This window comes from Megalopta genalis, chromosome 2 (genome assembly GCF_051020955.1).
Source record: "Megalopta genalis isolate 19385.01 chromosome 2, iyMegGena1_principal, whole genome shotgun sequence".
Taxonomy (NCBI): Eukaryota; Metazoa; Arthropoda; class Insecta; order Hymenoptera; family Halictidae; genus Megalopta; species Megalopta genalis.
This window is the reverse complement of record NC_135014.1, coordinates 30,175,924-30,194,277: the sequence shown is the minus strand read 5'-3', so window position 1 is coordinate 30,194,277 and position 18,354 is coordinate 30,175,924. Positions and strand designations below refer to the sequence as shown.

Genomic DNA, 18,354 nt, shown 5'->3' with positions numbered 1-18,354 from the left:
TGTAAATATTTAACGGTTTATTCAGATGGAAAGATACAATTAGATACAATGTGAAATTCGTATGGAACGCAAACACGCGTTTGAACATCGACAAACACGTTTTCCCTGTACGATGGGCGATTGCAGTGTCGTTTATCGCTGATGTAAATAGTTGTATATTTCGCATGGTACCTGATTAATTGTTACAATATATACTAGTTTACATGCGTGCAACAATATGCCTATATCAAGAAAAAGGTCCAGTAAAAGGTCTAATACCGAGACCAAAAATAATTTGATTGGAGGTTAATTGTCTCTTTCATATTTGAAATTCGTATTATTCGCACAATATATTCCATTATTCTACTATCCTTACGTTTCTCTACAGATGTTACTATCAACGATTTCGCTAATTCTTCACGAATCCATGCAAGACCGAAAAAGGCATCGATCGGTGGATCTGTTGATTATGGTTATTTTCATTTCCTCTTATTAAATACATTTTATGTAGATTTTGGATGCTTTCATAAATATTTTAGTCACTATATACAATTCAAATATAATTTACAGTGGAACAAAAAGTGACAATCGATGATGAAGTTTGGAATGAAACAGATCAATCCTATGATTTACATTTACCTGATACAGATAATTTTAAAAAGAACAGTGAAGGATTGACTCATCAAGTAAGACATAAAAAGACAGCAATTTATTCTATAAATGTGGAAGAAAAAGAAGAAGAAGGTAATATATAAACACAAAAGTTAGTTAAAGATCTGCAACATAATAAATTGTTAATATTTTAATTATTTAGTAGGTATAGATTATCCACTCGATGTATGGTTTATTATATCAGAGTACATTTGTCCAGAGGCTGTAGGTAAATTTGCACGAATATGTAAAAATTCTTATCATGTAACTAAAACTGGCAAATTTTGGTTTCATTTATATAAGACGTGAGTGTTTCATTATACAAGTAACATATTGTTTGACATTAAATCAGCAATATTAAAGAAACCACGATTACAGTTACTACAGACCTATACCTGGTTTACCAGAACGTCTTCAGCCACAATGCATGGTCCGCATGCATGGATTGCGTGCTTGTGTTATTAGAACATTACATTACATCTATTTTGCTTCAAAAAAAGGCATCGACAATGTTTCCTATTATCGACAGGAAGACCTCTTCTCATTGGCCCATTATAGACTTCATTCTCTCGTAAAACGAAAATGTTGTTTAATGTGGCATAAAGTGAGCAATATATCTTATAAAAAGTGTAAATTGTATTAGATTATAAACGATGATGATAACTCGTCCGTTTCTTTTTTTAGAAGGAAAAGCTAGTGTGGTACTTCTACTTTAAATTGAAAGAAATACCAAAATCGAGCAGAAATTCAATGAAAGAGAAGCCTAAACTAAATGGTAGAAAGACAGATTTTATTGAAATGTTGGAAGATGTAGCTGTAAATCCAGAACAAGGCTGTAAACTACTTAGGGTACTTAATGCTGTACAAGCCATTTGAATATACTTTGTACTTGCTATGTTTTTATCGTTTACTTTAATTTTTCTCTCCATTTGTAGGTAGCCTGTCAGAGGTATAGCATGCTACCACAAGTAACTGGATTAATTCTACAGAAGGTGGCGATATTAAAGCAAGGTATATACCAATTACAGTTGGGTTTTGGAACGTCGGATGTTCCTAATACATTAACGCATCAAGTCATATTAAACGACGTTGTTGATTGTCAAGTTCTGAATTGGTGGCATCCATCTTATCCCCATCAAGATACGGTTACTACCATTGAATTACCGCAGAACGATTCATGGGATCAGAATATACTGTAAAATAATTCCATACTTTACCTTAAAAGAAATAAGACATAAGTATGACTTGTATAATATAGTGGCTGTGTAAATAACAATATTAAATATCTGTTAAGTAAATTTGAATTTGGATATTTATATAATTATTTACAAATAACAAGTAAGAACGCAAGTGTCTCATAATGGACAAAAATTTAACTGACTTTTCATCATGAATATTATTTACAAAATTATGTACATTATTATGTACAACCAATAAATAGATAACTTCAAAGATGATTATACAAACTTGTTTTGGATTTTTAGACGAGACAATTAAATAAGCAAAGGAAGAAGAACATTATCTTTTTGTTGCTGTTTCTACAGTACGCAATAGCTCTTCCACATAACGAACATTTGAAGATGTAATCTCGATTTCCGCAATCTGAAAGATAAATAGTGTAGCAAATTCTCTGTTTAACGGAAAGGTAAATCTTCGAAATCGATATTACCATGTTCGCATAAGCTTGTACATCAACTTGCAACTGAATACGTATTTTTTCATCATCGCTGACTCCTTGAACTTCAGAAGAAAGGGAACCTGTGGATTTGTCCCGGATCTTCTTTAATCTTCGAAGACTCTCCTCAGTTTTTTGTACCGATGTTAAAACGTCTGTTACAGACGCCAGATAACTGTACGATTAAGAAGTTCATTACCAATAGATGACGAACTCAATAAGTACTTTCATATTTACGATCATTTTCCATTATTGATTCTTACTGTTCGGTCAACGAAGAAAGAGTTAATTCCGACCAACGATTAACATTATCCGGGATTAATTTCTTGTAATCTGCATGAAAGCTCATAAGAAAGGCGAGTGCATTCTTTACATAAGCGCACGGTTTCGTGGATACGTCCCTATTTGTTCGCCTAAATAATCGTGGAATATCACTGACTTGTTTCAAATGCACTATACATTGCTTTAAAAGTTCGTTTACAATTTCTTCAGTGACTAGCGATAAAATGGTTTCCAATTTTTTTATAGTTTCACTCAGCGAATCTATAGATTAATGCACATATACCTGAATAAGTACAGTAATATTAATACTTAATATTATTACCTTTTAATAACTTTAATATTATCGGAGTCTGTTGTTTAAGTTTCAATTCAGCTATTTCCAGAAGCGATGGGAGTTTTTTCACAAATTTCTCTATATCTTGATTTAGAAATATTAAAAAATTGAGTTTCATGTAATGCTCCGATTTCCTCGAAGATCCTACTTCATTTTCTATAGGCCATACCTGCATTGGAGAAAATTGATTAAACATATTCACTTCAATGTACCACTTAATTTAAACTTGGTTTTAAATGTTATACTTCTTTAAGTGCTGCTAAGGCCCACGTTTGGTATCTGGCACACATTTGTAAGTTGAATTTCCAGAATCTATATGGAACATGCTTTTACTACATTGTTTTAGTTAAGATTATCATCTCCATCATCAATTTTATAATTTACCTATGAAAAAGCTGATAAAGATACACATCATTTGCCCAAATCTTTTCTAGATTTTCCCACAAAATACACGTTGCGTGCAAGGAAAATTCATTTTTCGTGAGAGATTCCAAAGTCCCTTTTATAGACGCCGGTGACACAGGTTCTGTTAAAACAGTCTCGACAACACCAGCTATTTCTTGGAAACGTATTTGAAAATACACTGGTAAATTCCATTTTTTCAAGAAATTCTTGTATTGCGAATTATTTTTTAGTGCGCTTAAAGAATCGGTCGTAACACATTCGGCTTCTAATTTCTCCAAAAATTCCAAAGTTGCTATATAACGCTGAAATCATGTAATTTCGACTTTATTCACACGTTTATAAGAAGAAACTGACTTTATTAATATGCTTACAGAATGAAATAATACTGGATCTCCCGGAGCAAAAATGCATTTAACATACTGTTCAATTTTTTCTTCTACATTGACCCAAAAACTATTTACTAAAAAGTTGAAACCCTTAACAGAGCATCTGAAATTAGATCATAAAAATTATTTATACAAGAATGTTCAAGAAACATCTCTGTGTGAGGAATAAAATGTGTACCTGTTAGGATGTAATGTAATATCCAGAAGTTGTTTCAATTCTATGCTCAGAATATTTAATAATCTATTGTATATACTTTGTAAGCCAAGTGAGTCTACTTGCAGGTTCTCCATGCTAATCACACCATCGACCAGTGGACTAACAATCTCTTCTCTCACTAAATTCTCTGCATCGTTTATTTTATCAAGCATAACATATATTCTTAAACAACGAATTAAGAGGGCAGAATTCTTCTCTTGAATACAAGCTAAGAAAAGTTCATTGAGATGAGTCATGTAAGACTGTTCCAGTTGATTACATTCCTAAAAATATGTCACATTTTTTCATTTAATTGCAAAGAGAAGAAAATTAATTCACATTTACTTTTTCAATGCACACCTTCTGCTTGTCTTTGATAATATCTAGTTTGCACCTACACATGTGAAACTGCAATTGATTGAATTCTGTTGCAGCTTGCTCTAAAATGTCTATTTTAGTTGGACTTTCCAGGAATGTATTTAGCGATAATACTGACGAAAGTTTATTCAATGATTTGAAAATATGTTGTAAACTGAATAAACTCTGCTTGTATTCTCTGATTTTTTTGCTTTCATGGATATTAATAGAAATTGCATTGATCTCATCATTCAAAGTCTGTTGCACTTGCTATTATAACAGAAATTACATATTATTAAAATAATATATTTGAAAACTAAATATAAAATTATTTACTATTACAATTCTGATCATAGTATTCAATATTTACCATTACTTCTTCCCTTAGTTGACCCAATGGCCCTTGCAAATCATTAATAGCTTTGTCCAAACCGATTAAGTTACTTGATAAATTTACAAAATCTATATAATCTCTGTTAATTAAATCGATCATAGCAGATCTCAGCAATTTCAAATATATTCCTAAATCGTCTCGCATATTCTCCAGTTTCGATTTTTTTTTGTGTTCTTGAAGGAAGGTGTCTACATTAAAATTTTTCTGAAATCAAAGAATATCAAAGTTCAAATATTTTAAAAACATTAATATTTGCGGTGCAACGCACCTGGATGAAATCCATTTCTGTGAAACACAGATCCTTTGGTGCTTTCGGTAAATTAATGTTTGTGTTTGACATTGTGCTAAAATGCTGTTTCGACAAACGTTATCGATAAAAAGTCACACTAAATCAAACAATTGTAAAAAACTATCTAATCAATCCCTAACCTATTTGTATGTACTGTACATCAGGTTTCGGTTTTGTCCGATTTTTCTACCACCCTTAGCTTTCGCAAGCATCTCCATCATTTTACTGCGCATCCAATCCGCAGTGGATCCTGTCTGAGTAGTGAATCGTCAGCCAATCAGAGCAAAGAAAATTTCTATATCGAGCCTTGCTAATGGATCAAGCTGCGGTTTGGAGGTGTGTGGGTGGTAGGGTCCATTGCTGTATCTCTTTCTACAAACTGGTTACATACTGGTTACAAGCATATATAGATACGTAATCAGCTGAAACCCTAGTGCGCGTTTTCCCTAGATGAAAGTTTGAGCTATTTTGTAATCCTGCGGTTGACAGCCATATAATTGAGATCAAGCAACTCTTCTTCGGAATACATTACAGCTCGCGAACTGTTAGATCACCATCGAGGGTTTGCAATGTGGAGAAATTTCGCATAACACGTTTTGGCTTCTGTTAAAATAAGAAATCCATTTTTAAAAAAAGATCTCGAAAAATTTTGTATCCCCGCACATTTACCAGTTGATAATGACACGATCCGTTAGGTGGTGATAGTGTCGTATTAAAAGAAAAATGTATTGACGTGCACACAAACATATATACATGCAGCTACATACAGTATACAAAGAGAATAGCATGAATTGTGTGCGCACGCGCGCTTGTTCGGAACAAACCGGATAAACGGATAACGGATTCATATTCACACATAATCAATTGTAAATTTCTATATTTGTGTCGATGCGAGTTGCGAAAAGGAAACGCGATTAACGAGAATTCGCGGAAGCTTCTGCTCGGAAGATTTTCAATGTAGTAACGCTGGGGAATTTCGGAGGGCGGATATATGTAGTTGTGAAGACGTCGGTGAGGAGCTTGACAAGTTTTGCTAGTTTTTTAGTGGAATTTATTTTCAAAATGGCAGGTGCGAAAAGATTGCAAAAGGTAATTTAAAGCTTCGGTTGATTGAACCGATCGCAGAAGGAAATAAATGCTCGTATAACTTTCGAAAATGTTTGAAATTATAACACATGTTCGTTCATGTCCGATTAAACGTATCACCAAAGAGAATCCCTACCATCGATGACACCGAGCTTTTTCAATGAAATGTAGAACGTTAACATTTTTCTATCAATTATTTATGAATGTTTTATCGTTGCAAGTTTTATTCTAGATATTTCTATATCTATCTTCGAAAACCACCGACAAGCATTATGTTATTTCTTCCGAAAGTGATCTACGTTACGATTCTCTGTTTTCATGGGACTTAGAATGATGATTACGTTTCCCCTTTCCAGGAACTTCGTGACCTAAGAGCAGCGCCTATGAAAAATTTTACAAATATCCAAGTAGATGAATCGAATATCCTCACTTGGCAAGGTCTTATATTGCCGGTATGTTCTGGCACAATTATTTTAATCCGGAAACATAACCTAACCTTACATCGCTCGTTGAGTAAGATATAATTATCAGAGGTCTGCGAACGTTGATGAAAATTAAGATTTTAATAGGTCTATACAGCACAAATACAGCATTTCTGTAGAAATTATCTGCACATACGATCTATTTGAAGCAAGAAAAAAATAATTAGTGTGTTAAACTTTGATGAAACTTTCCTTTTATTGAGTTTCACTCGTTTATTTTTCTATTACAAATGCAAAAGCAACTACAATTTTTCATTCATTCTGTTGGTATAGAATATTACAACACATTTAATTCAATTCTAACAAGTATAAATGTTTTAGGATAATCCACCATATAATAAAGGGGCATTTCGTATTGAGATTAACTTTCCAGCAGAGTATCCTTTCAAGCCACCCAGAATAAATTTTAAAACAAAAATATATCATCCAAATATAAATGAAAAGGGACAAGTTTGCTTACCGATTATAGGCGATGAGAATTGGAAACCAGCTACAAGGGCAGGTCAAGGTGAAATTTAATTTTAGTTATTACTATCGCTAAGACAAAGGAGCACAGTGTAACTGCTAAACTTTTGTTTACAGTTGTACAAGCTTTGATAGCTTTAGTAAATGATCCAGAACCAGAACATCCAATGAGGACAGATCTTGCGGAGGAGTTTCTAAAGGATAGGAAAAAGTTTTTAAAGAACGCAGAGGAATTTACAAAGAAACATGCAGAAAAAAGGCGGGAGTCGCCCTCTTCTAATGAATAACCATGAATTACTAGCCCTACTCACCACGATGCCTGCCACTCATCAGTTAATTTAATTCAAGCCAACATAGACTTATCTGTTACATGATAAATGACTTGAGATACATGTGTACAGGCACTAACTATGCTCGCTTCGTTGTATTACATAATTTGAAAAAATTTTTAAATATTATACTTCTTTAAGTGCTGTTAGGGACCACGTTTGGTGCCTGGCACACACATGTAAATTGAATATTCAGAATCTATGCGGAACATGCTTTCATTAGAATTATTTTAATTAAAGCTATTGTTTCCATAATCAATTCTATGATTTACCTATGAAAAGCTGATAAAGAGATATGTATGCCCAAATTCTTTGCAGATTTTCCCATCGTATGCATGTTGCATATTGAGAAAATTTTATTTTGTGAAAAATCTTTTTATAGATGGTAGTCATATAGGTTCTGTTTAAAAAAGTTATAACAACACCAACTGTCTCTTCAAATCGTATATGGAAATATACTGGTAAACTCCATTTCTCTAAGAAATTCTTGTATTGTGCATTCCCCTTTGACGAGGTCAATGAACTGGTCATAAAACACTTGGCCACTGATTTCTCTAGAAGTTGTAAAGTTGCAACATATTGTTAAAATTATGTAATTTCAATTATATGTATTATTACGCTTACAAGGAGAAAGTGATGTCATCAATATGCTTACAAAATGGAATAGTTACTGCATCTCCTGGAGCATAAATGCATTTGATATACTGTTCTATTTTCACTTCCATGTTAACCCAAAAGTTATTGACAAAAAACTTGAAACCCATAACAGAGCAATTGGAAACAAATTACAGGAAATTATGAATGTAAAAATATACAAGAAACATCTTGTAATCAATGAAATTTTTCTAAAATCAGAGAATATCGAAATTCAAATGTCATTAGAAATTTAATGTTTTCTATAAAAGTAACTTACCTCGATAAAATATACTTCTGTGCAATACAAATCCTTTGGAGTTTTCAGTAAATTAGTGTTTCTATTTATTCTATTAGATTTCTATTTCAACGAGCGTCATCGTTAAAAGTCACACTAAATCACAAAATTGCAGAGAATAAAAAAACTTCGAATTGAAGTACATATTTGTGAAAGGCTTGCCTATATTCGATTAAGGTACGATTATACTTAAAAGTACCGCTTATATTTCTCAAAATACCTGCAAAGAAGTTGAAGCTTTCTTGCCTGGTTTCAGGTTTACTTAAAAATATTTTTCAAAGGATGTGTTCGCTGAATTATACAAAACTATCTAGTTAGATTCGAACCTACTTGTAATATACATACTTCATTCCATCTTTAACCTGTGGTATTTTTGATTGAAACCAATTGAAACGTTATTCCACGTATGTATATGTACGTATGTTACATATAAAAACACAGAAAAGAGCATGAATTGTGTACGCATGCGCACCTGCTTTCGATTAAACAGATAGCGAATTGTGCCGGATTTATTGTTGTCCATAATCAATTGCAAATTTGTATTCGTATTCGTGTTGATGCGAGTTGTGAAAAAGAAACGTGACTAAGGAGAATTCGCAGAAATTTCTGCTTGAAAAATTTTCTAATGTAGAAACGCTGGGGAATTTTGGACAGCGGATATATGTTGCGAAGACGTCGGTGAGGAGCTTGACAATTCTGCTAGTTTTTTAGTGAAATTTATTTTCATAATGGCACGTGTAAAAAGATTACAGAAGGTAATTCTTTGTAAACCACTGACAAACATTACACTATTTCTTCCGAATGTTACCTGTATTTAGATTGCTTGCATGGGACTTACGAATGATGGTTACGTTACCTCTTTCCAGGAACTTCGTGACCTAAGAACGTCGCCTATGAAAAACTTCACAAATATCCAAGTTGATGAATCGAATATGCTCACATGGCAAGGTCTTATATTGCCGGTAAGTTCCGATAATAATTTTAATTCGGAAACATAACCTAATGTTCCTTTGCTTATAGAGTAAATTACAGTTATCAGAGGTTTTCGAATGTTAATGAAAACTCAGATTTGAATTGTCTCATCTTTCTATCGGCATAGAAAATTATAATACATTTAATTAAATTCTAACAGTGTAAATGTTTTAGGATAATCCACCATATAATAAGGGGGCATTTCGTATTGAGATTAACTTTCCAGCAGAGTATCCTTTCAAGCCACCAAGAATAAATTTTAAAACAAAAATATATCATCCAAATATAAATGAAAAGGGACAAATATGCTTACCGATTATAAGCGATGAGAATTGGAAACCAGCTACAAAGGCAGGCCAAGGTGAAATTGAATTTTACTTTTTACTATTATCAAAAAGCATAGCTGTATAGTGTAGTTTAAATTTTTGTCCTCAGTTGTAGAAGCTTTGATAGCTTTAGTAAATGATCCAGAACCAGAACATCCAATGAGGACAGATCTTGCGGAGGAGTTTTTGAAGGATAGGAAAAAGTTTGTAAAGAATGCAGAAGAATTTACAAAAAAGCATGCAGAAAAAAGACGAGAGTCACCTTCTTCCAACGAATAATCGTGAATGACTGGTCCTACTCACCATGATGCCTGCCACTCATCAGTTAATTTAATTCAAGCCAACATAGACTTAATTGTTACATGATAAATGACATAAGGTACAAAAATTGTTGAATTAGTAGTAAGTAAATTAGAATAAGCTAACTGTATAGTATTCTATACTATATGTATATCGATAATTGTTACGTTAATCGTTAATAGTTAATAGTAATTTTTAACTATCTGCTTTACAGATAACATTGAGCTAATGTCAATGGAACCTATTAGCATGAAACGATTATCGTAAATGTACATAAATTTGTGTGAGTATGGAAAATCATGCTACACTGTAAACGTATTTTGATGTTAACATTCTGGTGACCAGAAATCTATTTAGGTGTGTTGATGACTAATTTCTCTTTGTTAGTGTAAAACATTAATTCAAATAAAATATATATAGATGTATACATATGTGCATAATTATACATGTGTAATTTATAGTAAACAAATTATCTCAAATAATAACAATTCTTAATAGTATTTTCCCTATTTTTATTGTAGACCAACAACCAAAGTACTTACCTTACTATATCATTATTTAAATACGCTTATATGCATATTAGAAGTAAAATATCTTATACAAAAACATTTCGAAATAATATATAGGAAAGGGCTAGACAGAATTGACACGTTATTCTGTATATAAAATGTGCTCAACTAAGAACTGCTTTTAGAGAATTTTATTTTTTATTCAGTTTGCATAAGAAAGGGTAAAACCTTTTCATTTAAATATTAAAACTCTATATTGATAAATAAAAATATAAATGAAAATAAAAATATGATGTCTTTCACGTAATCTCCGTTGTTCGACATTCGAATCGTATAATTAATACAGCTTTCAATTACAACATATTTTTCATTCCTTTATTAAGTTCTTCACCTTTATTGTAATTTTTCTTTCATTTCTCTTTAATTCACCAATAACATTCCGCATCTTTTACAGATTTGTAGATTCCACTTTTGGCATACTATAATAAATATTCTGCGATATAACGAAGAATTTTTGAATGTTGATATCAGCGAAATAATTGATGAGCTAGGTGGAAGAGGTGGAAGTTGCGAAAAATGCACCAACAGTTTGTTCTGATTAGTACTTTTATTTATTTTAATGTTTATAATCAAATTATTGATAGAAACAGAATTCTGTTATGTCTGTTTTTTTACACAAAGATGGAAACAATAAAAATTTGAAAAAAAGAGAACATAGCAGAGAGCGTATTTCTCAAATAAAGTAATCGAACACTGAAAATGAGGCAAATATATTTTTAGATATACATTCACACTGCATATGTACACACATTATGGATAACCACAGATATAAATAAAATCATGATGTAATACCAATATTTTAACGAAGTTCATGGTATATCTCTAGAGTAGTTTGTATACGACAATAGACAATCACAGTTTTACAAGTGTAGAAAAATTCCTTAATCGTAACAAGACTGATGTGTAAATCACGTCTAGCAATCGTATGATTAAGAAACGTTTAGTTTCAATTAATTAAACGCTATTGAATTTAAATTACAATATGTATTTCAATATAGCTGGTGTGTCCGCAAGTCTTATTTCAATTCAACCGCTTATGATCGACAATACAATGAAATGGAATTGGGGATAAGGTGTTATCAATGTTACAAAACGTATTCGTAAGTCTCTCTTACGAGCTTAGGAGTATAAAGTCTAGAGCTCCCGAATACACGTCAACCTTTTCCACCAAACTGTTCAATTATGAAACATGACTAACCATTTTCTTGAAATGTCGAGGCAATCCACATCAATCGATAACACGAATTGCGTTCCTGTGTCATTTTGAATTTTCTTCTTTCACGCGGATTTCTATATTAAATTTTAGGTTTTAAAACAAACGGAATTCTTTCAATAAATTTTCGTACGCATACACAATGAACGTTGACTATACGTCACATTTTATTTTTTGAGCAAAATGTCCTGATATCTTACCAAAACCTAAAATGTAAGATAGAAATTTATGGTACAAACAAAATCCTACCGAGCAAAAATGGAATGTAATATTGACAATTATTCCGAATTGCATGGTTCTTTTGATGTAGAATGCCTTGATCGCGATAATCTTAATTATATTCGTGAAACAATAATAAAAGCAATAACGATTTCATCTAATTAATGTAAACTGCTGATGCAACAATACAAATTAATCGGCATTATATAATAAGATATTGATAATACGTTGAAAGGAATATGTATTATTACAAATTACTTACATGTTTGTACAGATCCAACATTTGAATTCGAGCATTAAGCAACGTACGTATACACCTTTCTGTAATCGAAAATTGATGGCATTAGGTAACTCGTAAATTTTAATTAAAAATGCTTTCCGTTTTCATGGTACTGTCCTGACATACCTATCTTCTGGCGTGCGTGCCAAATATTCACGTTCAATTAAACCTTCTATACGTTTTTTAATAATTACTGGCGAAGGTAGGAATCGCCCTCTTAGTTGCTCCGTTACTTCTGTTACAAGTATATTGTGCTGGATAGAAGAGAAAAATGTAGTTATTTTAATATATGTATGTAGTATTGGAAGTGTAAAGGATTAAGTAGAGCGAGCACACTATTGTTACATACGGGCATGCGCTTCCGGTCTTTCATAATGCGAACGATAGCTGCTTCTATCTCATGCTTCCTGTCTTCGTCGACTTTGTTACGTGTCTCTCTTCTTTCTGGCTCTGATTCTCCTTTTGCTGCCACCGTTTGTATTTTTACTCTTTAGAAAAATATACAGGAATAAGGACATTATTATTGAATAGATTCAGAAACATTTCTTTACGTAGATGAGTGATTTAGTTTTGATAAGACGATTTGGATGTGCTCGATATACCTGTGCAATTTACTGGTAAAGCTGTCATTGACACAGAAACAATGCGTAGGTTCTATTTCTTTCGTACGAGGATGCTTTAGCAAAACTCTTTGCGTAGCTTTACCCATAGCGAGAGATTGCAATGCTCTAACCAAGTCTCTTTCTGGAATATCGGTTTCACCTTGAATTTCCTACGCAACGTTTTCATACATTGTATCGTGATACTTCACAGAGTCGATGAAAATAAGATAGAGATGAACGAACCAACTCAGTGGTTACCAACTGACCTCATATGTTAATCTCTCCCTTTTGTTGAATAGCATTAGGACACACATTTGATAAGTGGATACTTGAATTATGTGTTTCCTTGTGTTCGCAAAATTAATGCTGTACTGGCTTAACAGACTACCGTTGGCGCTTCCGCTTCCATTACCAATCAAACTGGAGGAGGATGGTGTGTCCAATCCCGCGCAACTGCTTTCTTCTCTTCGTGGTCCATGGAACATAGCATTTAAATCTGCGGAACCTAGACGCAGAAAAGTACATAACGTTATACTACTTGGAAAGTAACACATTCTAATTGTAAATGAACGGACCTAATTGCGGCTGTAACGTTAACTGTCGACCGCTATGTTTAGCAAGGTAGAAACGACGGAAGGCATCGAAGGCGTCTCGTGGGGCGGATGGCATGTTGCATTTTGGAGTCGCCGATTGCGTTGGCCAGAAACCAGTTGTTAGAACCCTGACGCTTATGTCAACGCCGTGCAACTTTGCCTTTATCACGAACAGTATTAGTATCTGTGGTTCTTTATTATCATCCTAGGTATGATCGAATATAAAAACTTACATTAGATGTAAGGACGTGATCTTTAAATTCATCCATTATAGTATTACTGACTGTTATGTCTTTGAACATTCCCTCCAATTTGGACGTGAACTGACATCCACATTCAGTCTATGGTAAATTGATAATTAGTCGGATGCGTCGTTTGATCAAAATCAATGACAAAGAACAAAGTAATTACCTTAAGTTTAGATATCATGTTCTTCTCACTGTCATCAGAGACAGACTTGTTTAAAAGAAGACGTTTAGCTAAGTGCTGCTTATAGTACCGTTCAAATACGTCTTTCTCTTGAAGGAATCGAAACAGAACCATGGTTTTGTCCAGAATACCCTCTATTTCTTGTTCTGTCATCTAAAATACGTATAGTCCTTTAACTTTCTTGGTAATATCATGGGAACAACGAGACACATTGTCTTGTGTTTGTTCGAGTAATACAAGAGTTCTTTCTACCGAGTACTTATCTATAGGACTACAGTTTACAGAACTAACCCCTTTGACACCCTTCTTCAGCTTGTCGTCGATAAAGAGCGAAAGATACTCTGGACTCTTCGTATTTAAATTTAGGAAGTATTCGAAATCAGAGGCAATCATTTGCTTGTAATTCTTATCGTTATTAAACGAGTAATGAAGGAAGTGGTCGAAACGATCTTTTAGATCTAACAAATTCTGAATGTACAATACTGCATTTGTTGTAGACTCGTGTTCCTCCTGAACCATGGCACGCCCTTGTTCTTTGAGAAATTGTGAGACGCAATCGCATACCGTACGCAATCCGGCCGAAACTCTCGAAAATAATTTGTACATACAACCTAAATCTTCAGTTTTTTGGTTTTTAAGCATGTGAACTACGCCACTGTTTTCCATCTAGAAGTAACAGGAAAGAAATCTGATATATAACATCATAGAAAGCAAAGAGCTATTATAATGTACAGGGTGTATAAAAATGTTGTGTCTCGACTATCATGGGAGAATTCTACGCTTTTGGATCGGTGAAGATCTGTAAAAAAAAGACTTGACCTTGAAATTTAAGGACAATTCTGCGGCAACATATTTTTACAGATCTTCACCGATACAAACGTGTAGAATTCTTCTATGATAATCAAGACACAATATTTGTATACACCCTGTACAATTTAGTGTACCTCTACAATAGTTTTCATATGAATTTTAATTAATTCTTCCTCTACAACTTCTACTATTCGAGGTTCGGTAGATTCGTCTAAATAATGTTTTGCTCTTTCCGATTCTTCGCAAATTCTAGCCTCAACTTTTTTTATATATACCGATGCACTATTTTCTGCCAAGAATTTCTGAGATTCCATCTACAAATGAATACAATTAGAAGTCAATAATAATGACAAAGAGATTCGTGAAATTACAGAGAGAAAGAGAGAGAGAGTGAACATTCTTACTTTATAAAATTCCGCGCTCTGTTGTAAAAAAGGCCTTTCAAAATCTTCTTCATAAACTTGACGACTGTTAATGCCAAGTAACATTAACATTTGACAGGCATTTTTTATTGCAATGCGATCTACTACTTCTCCCCTTCTTTCTCTTCCTACCATATCTAGTAAAGTTTCCCTTAAATGATCTCTAACACACCCATACCTGACCACCTGAAAAAAAAATATGATAAACATTTAGTTATTCGATCACGAAATTATTCTTGATTCAATCGTTAAAAAATTACCTGATCTCTGAATATGATAAGCCCCAAATTATACACATTGTCTACATCATTTTGCTGCACGTATACTCTATCCATATACATTAGAATATCTCTAATCATCACCATAGATGTTTGATGATCGTTCCAAGCTTGGCTTAATGTTTGAAGGAAATTGTTATGAAGAGACCTTAGTACATCTTCTCGTACTTTGTTCTCAAGGTGATATGTTACAACTTCCTTCAGACCTGTATATAAACGTTCTCCATATTTATGGAGGACCATAGTGTAAGCATTTCGATAAAGTTCTTCAAAACTAAGACCAGAATTGTTTTTCTTTTGAATTTCCTGAATGGCATTTTTTAGTAAGGCCCAGATACTTTCTACATACTTCTCATCCATAGTAGTCTAAAAAAATATATATATGTATAACGTTAGTCTTGATTTTATAAAGAAGAATAAATAACTTTGGAGTACTACAAGCTTTATTACTCGTATTAACAACAAGAAAATCATCAGAAATATTATGGAAATAGATGGTTTTATTATGAGAATACATCTGCGGTTACCAAAGAATAATTATATGCCCTCCGAATATTTTGGATTACATGTGTGTTTAAGCTGTTTGAGTTCATTATGTCATTACTATTGTGAACATTTTGCTGAATCTCATGATTAGCCACAACTCCATTCTTCTCCATTTTTTACATTATCTTTTCTCATTTAGTATATAAAATTAATGCAAATATTTAAATAACATGCTTGAACCAATAAGGTTCTTCAATGTATCATGGGTTAATATTTTTGAACGAGGTATTAGAATCACCTATATGAAATGTTAAATGCATGGTATGTATTGCGAGGAAACCACAAATTACATCTTCTAACAAGTTACGTACAAAGCATGACCACAAATACTGATATTCTTTTCAATTAAATTTGCATGTAATTATGTTTACGCCAAGAATGAATAATCTATGAAATAATTTATCAATTATAAATTTAGTAACTAATTGTAATTCAGATGTCAAACTTATATGACAGATCAAATTTGAAATTAGTCTTTGAACAGGATAACATTGCAATCTCTATATTTCAATGCTTCTCTTTCCTGGTGCTATAGCAACTGCATTTTATCACTTGAATATTCATACAATTTGGTTGTAAACCCAAAAATGATAGTTACAAATACTATATTAACCGTGTTCCTTTGTGCGTGTATGTGTGTGTGTGTGTGTGTGTATGTGGAGTGGTCTAAGAATGAAATGAAATTGAAATATACAACAAAAAGCCACTAATGAAAACAACACAGTTGTGGGAGTCAATGAAACAAACAGACAGACATCACTTTTCAAAAAGCCAGTCAACATTTTCAACCTGACGTATAATATAAAGGAACAGGTTATAAAAATGTCTATGTATATGTGTATCCATGTATGCATGCGAATAGAAATATGTAGTTAAAAAAAAAAAGTATATCCGCAAAGGAAGAGAGAGAAAATGGAAGAGAGAAAAAGAAGAAATGGAACCGCGGGGGGTGAGGGTGGCGAGGGGGACGAAAGAAACAAAATAATTTTTTCGGCAGAGAGGCCAAACGAATGGGGCAAGACTAAAAAAATATTCGGATGCATAACAGCAAAAGAACCGAATACTCACCGGAAAAGCACGTATGCGCATTTTGCTCTCTTTTTTTAGCATACCACTACCCTTCATCATGTCGAATTTTCTGTCTGAACTTCGGGGATCTCAGTTAGAAGTGCTCGGTGACGGCCAATGTTACAATAACGTTGCACCGTGTGTACATTGACACCAGTAAAATGTAAGGACCATTCACGTTCTCTTCGCTTTCCAGGCAGACCAGCCGAAGATGATCGGCCACCGTGTGAAACCACGATTACTCATCCACGTTCACAATGCGCGAGAGAATCGAAAATTGTCTTGTTATCGTGTACATTTAATAAAAAGAAAGAAAAATCAGCAACGTCCCGAAAGAGAGGGGAGAAAATTAGACTCAGAGAAAGAGACAAATAGAGAGGGGGAGCAGAGGGAAAGAGCGAGGAAGTACGAGAGAGAGAAGAAGAGAGAGGAAAAGAGGAAGAGAGAGAGACGGAGAGGGTGGAGGAACTGTGAGGGTAAAGAGCTCAACTCTTTTTTACCCGGCGGATGAAAATGGGGGATAAGTAGCTTAAGGGTTGCAATTATATAGCGAGAGAACGAAAAAATCGAACGAAGACGTGACGAGAGACAGAAAAACAAACAACGGAAGGAAAATGTACGCGCACCTGTCAACAAACCGAATTCTCTGTCACGGATATATCGAGAAAGGAAAAAAAATATCGCACTCAATTTGTTGTCGTCGTTGAATACCTTAACGAGATCGTCGATACGTATCCATCGTCTTTCGAGGCATAGCGCGATTCAGATTGTGAAAGCTCGAATTTCCATCCTATACGATTCCCCAATCCTCGATAGACGATATTGTTGTATGTGTGTATCGTTCGCAACGACACATTTGATGCGCTTTAATCACGAATACTGTTCCGATTAGAGTACCGTTGCGCAAAAGGTTCATTTCCTCCTACGCGATAAAAGCTCATCTTCATCCCTCACCACATATGTAGATGTAGAGGGAGAACTAATCGTATTTCGCGATAGAGTTCTACCATCTAGATTCAAAATATGACCATAGCCAGACGTAATTGCACTTTCCATGGACCTATGAATATATAGATGGAGCATTCGGTTGAGGGTGGCTGAGATTCGCGGTAAGCAGAGACTATATGCACTTCGGTTATTTTCGCGCGAATACAGCCGAACTGCATGTAGTCCCCCCTTACGACGAATCTTATTCCCCTTGTCATAATTCAGGGTACATGCTCCGTCCATATATTCCATGGCACCTTCTTGCTATGAGCATAGAATTCTGTTGGAGCGAGACATTTTTCGAGAAGCAGACCAATCACTGATAGAGCTTTAAAAGTTCAATCGTGTGAAAAATAAATATCAAATATAAATACAACAGCAATTGTAACGATTCAATGATATGTATTTTTAATCAGACTGTGATCAAATTTTATTTCCAATTAGTATCCAATCTATATTTCGCTATTTATCAACATTCAAAGAAAATAACAGATTGGTA

At 33.7% G+C, this 18,354-nt stretch overlaps 5 protein-coding genes and 1 long non-coding RNA gene across 14 annotated transcripts; 3 read left to right on the top strand and 3 right to left on the bottom strand.

Annotated features, from left to right (window-relative positions):
- Window positions 1-143: 143 nt before the first annotated feature.
- On the top strand, window positions 144-1,934 carry fsd (transmembrane protein fates-shifted). 2 transcript variants are annotated; one of them, XM_033486855.2, is made up of 7 exons: window positions 144-284; window positions 368-451; window positions 550-723; window positions 797-935; window positions 1,009-1,234; window positions 1,315-1,479; window positions 1,566-1,934. In XM_033486855.2, exons 1-7 carry the CDS (start codon window positions 218-220, stop codon window positions 1,827-1,829), a joined length of 1,119 nt encoding a protein of 372 aa, XP_033342746.1. In that variant the 5' UTR covers window positions 144-217; the 3' UTR covers window positions 1,830-1,934. The 2 variants fall into 2 exon arrangements, with proteins under 2 accessions (XP_033342746.1, XP_033342745.1); XM_033486854.2 differs by having other exon boundaries at window positions 794-935.
- On the bottom strand, window positions 1,400-5,264 carry Cog2 (conserved oligomeric Golgi complex subunit 2). 3 transcript variants are annotated; one of them, XR_013032748.1, is made up of 12 exons: window positions 4,928-5,264; window positions 4,636-4,863; window positions 4,269-4,535; window positions 3,891-4,192; window positions 3,698-3,815; window positions 3,306-3,628; window positions 3,167-3,233; window positions 2,910-3,090; window positions 2,569-2,848; window positions 2,300-2,480; window positions 2,098-2,232; window positions 1,400-1,847 (listed from the first exon to the last, which is right to left on the bottom strand). XR_013032748.1 is itself a non-coding variant. In XM_076519088.1 (11 exons), the coding sequence occupies exons 1-11, from the start codon at window positions 4,997-4,999 to the stop codon at window positions 2,149-2,151; spliced, it is 2,103 nt and encodes a 700-aa protein (XP_076375203.1). In that variant the 5' UTR covers window positions 5,000-5,264; the 3' UTR covers window positions 2,008-2,148. The 3 variants fall into 3 exon arrangements, 1 of the variants encoding a protein (XP_076375203.1); XR_013032749.1 differs by having other exon boundaries at window positions 1,400-1,823; XM_076519088.1 differs by lacking the exon at window positions 1,400-1,847 and having other exon boundaries at window positions 2,008-2,232.
- Window positions 5,265-5,730: 466 nt separating this feature from the next.
- Window positions 5,731-7,794, top strand: LOC117229919 (ubiquitin-conjugating enzyme E2 L3). Its single transcript, XM_033486862.2, has 4 exons — window positions 5,731-6,037; window positions 6,391-6,486; window positions 6,838-7,024; window positions 7,099-7,794. Exons 1-4 carry the CDS (start codon window positions 6,011-6,013, stop codon window positions 7,266-7,268), a joined length of 480 nt encoding a protein of 159 aa, XP_033342753.1. The 5' UTR covers window positions 5,731-6,010; the 3' UTR covers window positions 7,269-7,794.
- A 139-nt stretch (window positions 7,795-7,933) lies between these two features.
- Window positions 7,934-11,205, top strand: LOC117229921 (ubiquitin-conjugating enzyme E2 L3). Of its 3 annotated transcripts, XM_076519101.1 has the most exons (6): window positions 7,934-8,996; window positions 9,108-9,203; window positions 9,388-9,574; window positions 9,649-9,918; window positions 10,054-10,196; window positions 10,803-11,205. In XM_076519101.1, exons 1-4 carry the CDS (start codon window positions 8,970-8,972, stop codon window positions 9,816-9,818), a joined length of 480 nt encoding a protein of 159 aa, XP_076375216.1. In that variant the 5' UTR covers window positions 7,934-8,969; the 3' UTR covers window positions 9,819-9,918; window positions 10,054-10,196; window positions 10,803-11,205. The 3 variants fall into 3 exon arrangements, with proteins under 3 accessions (XP_076375216.1, XP_033342756.1, XP_033342755.1); XM_033486865.2 differs by lacking the exon at window positions 10,803-11,205 and having other exon boundaries at window positions 7,934-8,919; window positions 10,054-10,339; XM_033486864.2 differs by lacking the exon at window positions 10,803-11,205 and having other exon boundaries at window positions 10,054-10,339.
- On the bottom strand, window positions 10,525-17,778 carry Cul3 (cullin 3). 4 transcript variants are annotated; one of them, XM_033486845.2, is made up of 15 exons: window positions 17,580-17,778; window positions 16,869-17,494; window positions 15,237-15,620; window positions 14,959-15,162; window positions 14,689-14,868; window positions 14,036-14,410; window positions 13,727-13,897; window positions 13,549-13,656; window positions 13,298-13,475; window positions 12,989-13,227; window positions 12,723-12,892; window positions 12,470-12,608; window positions 12,247-12,374; window positions 12,103-12,161; window positions 10,525-10,827 (listed from the first exon to the last, which is right to left on the bottom strand). In XM_033486845.2, exons 2-14 carry the CDS (start codon window positions 16,926-16,928, stop codon window positions 12,137-12,139), a joined length of 2,361 nt encoding a protein of 786 aa, XP_033342736.1. In that variant the 5' UTR covers window positions 16,929-17,494; window positions 17,580-17,778; the 3' UTR covers window positions 10,525-10,827; window positions 12,103-12,136. The 4 variants fall into 4 exon arrangements, with proteins under 4 accessions (XP_033342736.1, XP_033342737.1, XP_076375199.1 ...); XM_033486846.2 differs by having other exon boundaries at window positions 16,869-17,149; XM_076519084.1 differs by having other exon boundaries at window positions 10,525-10,841; window positions 16,869-17,778.
- Window positions 15,737-16,862, bottom strand: LOC143258850 (uncharacterized). The gene is made up of 2 exons (XR_013032753.1): window positions 16,112-16,862; window positions 15,737-16,038 (listed from the first exon to the last, which is right to left on the bottom strand). It is a non-coding gene; the product is annotated as an uncharacterized LOC143258850 (long non-coding RNA).
- Window positions 17,779-18,354: the final 576 nt, after the last annotated feature.

Bases quoted from the DNA above. Each gene is read 5' to 3' on its own strand.
- Cul3 (XM_076519084.1), bottom strand. From the start codon at position 16,928: ATGATGAAGGGTAGTGGTATGCTAAAAAAAGAGAGCAAAATGCGCATA. The intron at 13,898-14,035 runs GTTAGTTCTGTA...TACGTATTTTAG, and splicing joins TGAAGAAGGGTGTCAAAGGG to ATGACAGAACAAGAAATAGA. The intron at 13,228-13,297 runs GTCCGTTCATTT...TTCTGCGTCTAG, and splicing joins AACGTTACAGCCGCAATTAG to GTTCCGCAGATTTAAATGCT.
- LOC117229919 (XM_033486862.2), top strand. From the start codon at position 6,011: ATGGCAGGTGCGAAAAGATTGCAAAAG. The intron at 6,487-6,837 runs GTATGTTCTGGC...TAAATGTTTTAG, and splicing joins GGCAAGGTCTTATATTGCCG to GATAATCCACCATATAATAA. The intron at 7,025-7,098 runs GTGAAATTTAAT...TTTTGTTTACAG, and splicing joins AGCTACAAGGGCAGGTCAAG to TTGTACAAGCTTTGATAGCT.
- Cog2 (XM_076519088.1), bottom strand. From the start codon at position 4,999: ATGTCAAACACAAACATTAATTTACCGAAAGCACCAAAGGATCTGTGT. The intron at 4,193-4,268 runs GTGTGCATTGAA...ACATATTTTTAG, and splicing joins TTATCAAAGACAAGCAGAAG to GAATGTAATCAACTGGAACA. The intron at 3,234-3,305 runs GTAAATTATAAA...TGTTCCATATAG, and splicing joins CTTTATCAGCTTTTTCATAG to ATTCTGGAAATTCAACTTAC.
- LOC117229921 (XM_076519101.1), top strand. From the start codon at position 8,970: ATGGCACGTGTAAAAAGATTACAGAAG. The intron at 8,997-9,107 runs GTAATTCTTTGT...ACCTCTTTCCAG, and splicing joins GTGTAAAAAGATTACAGAAG to GAACTTCGTGACCTAAGAAC. The intron at 9,575-9,648 runs GTGAAATTGAAT...TTTTGTCCTCAG, and splicing joins AGCTACAAAGGCAGGCCAAG to TTGTAGAAGCTTTGATAGCT.
- fsd (XM_033486854.2), top strand. From the start codon at position 218: ATGCCTATATCAAGAAAAAGGTCCAGTAAAAGGTCTAATACCGAGACC. The intron at 724-793 runs GTAATATATAAA...TTAATTATTTAG, and splicing joins GGAAGAAAAAGAAGAAGAAG to TAGGTATAGATTATCCACTC. The intron at 936-1,008 runs GTGAGTGTTTCA...CCACGATTACAG, and splicing joins TGGTTTCATTTATATAAGAC to TTACTACAGACCTATACCTG.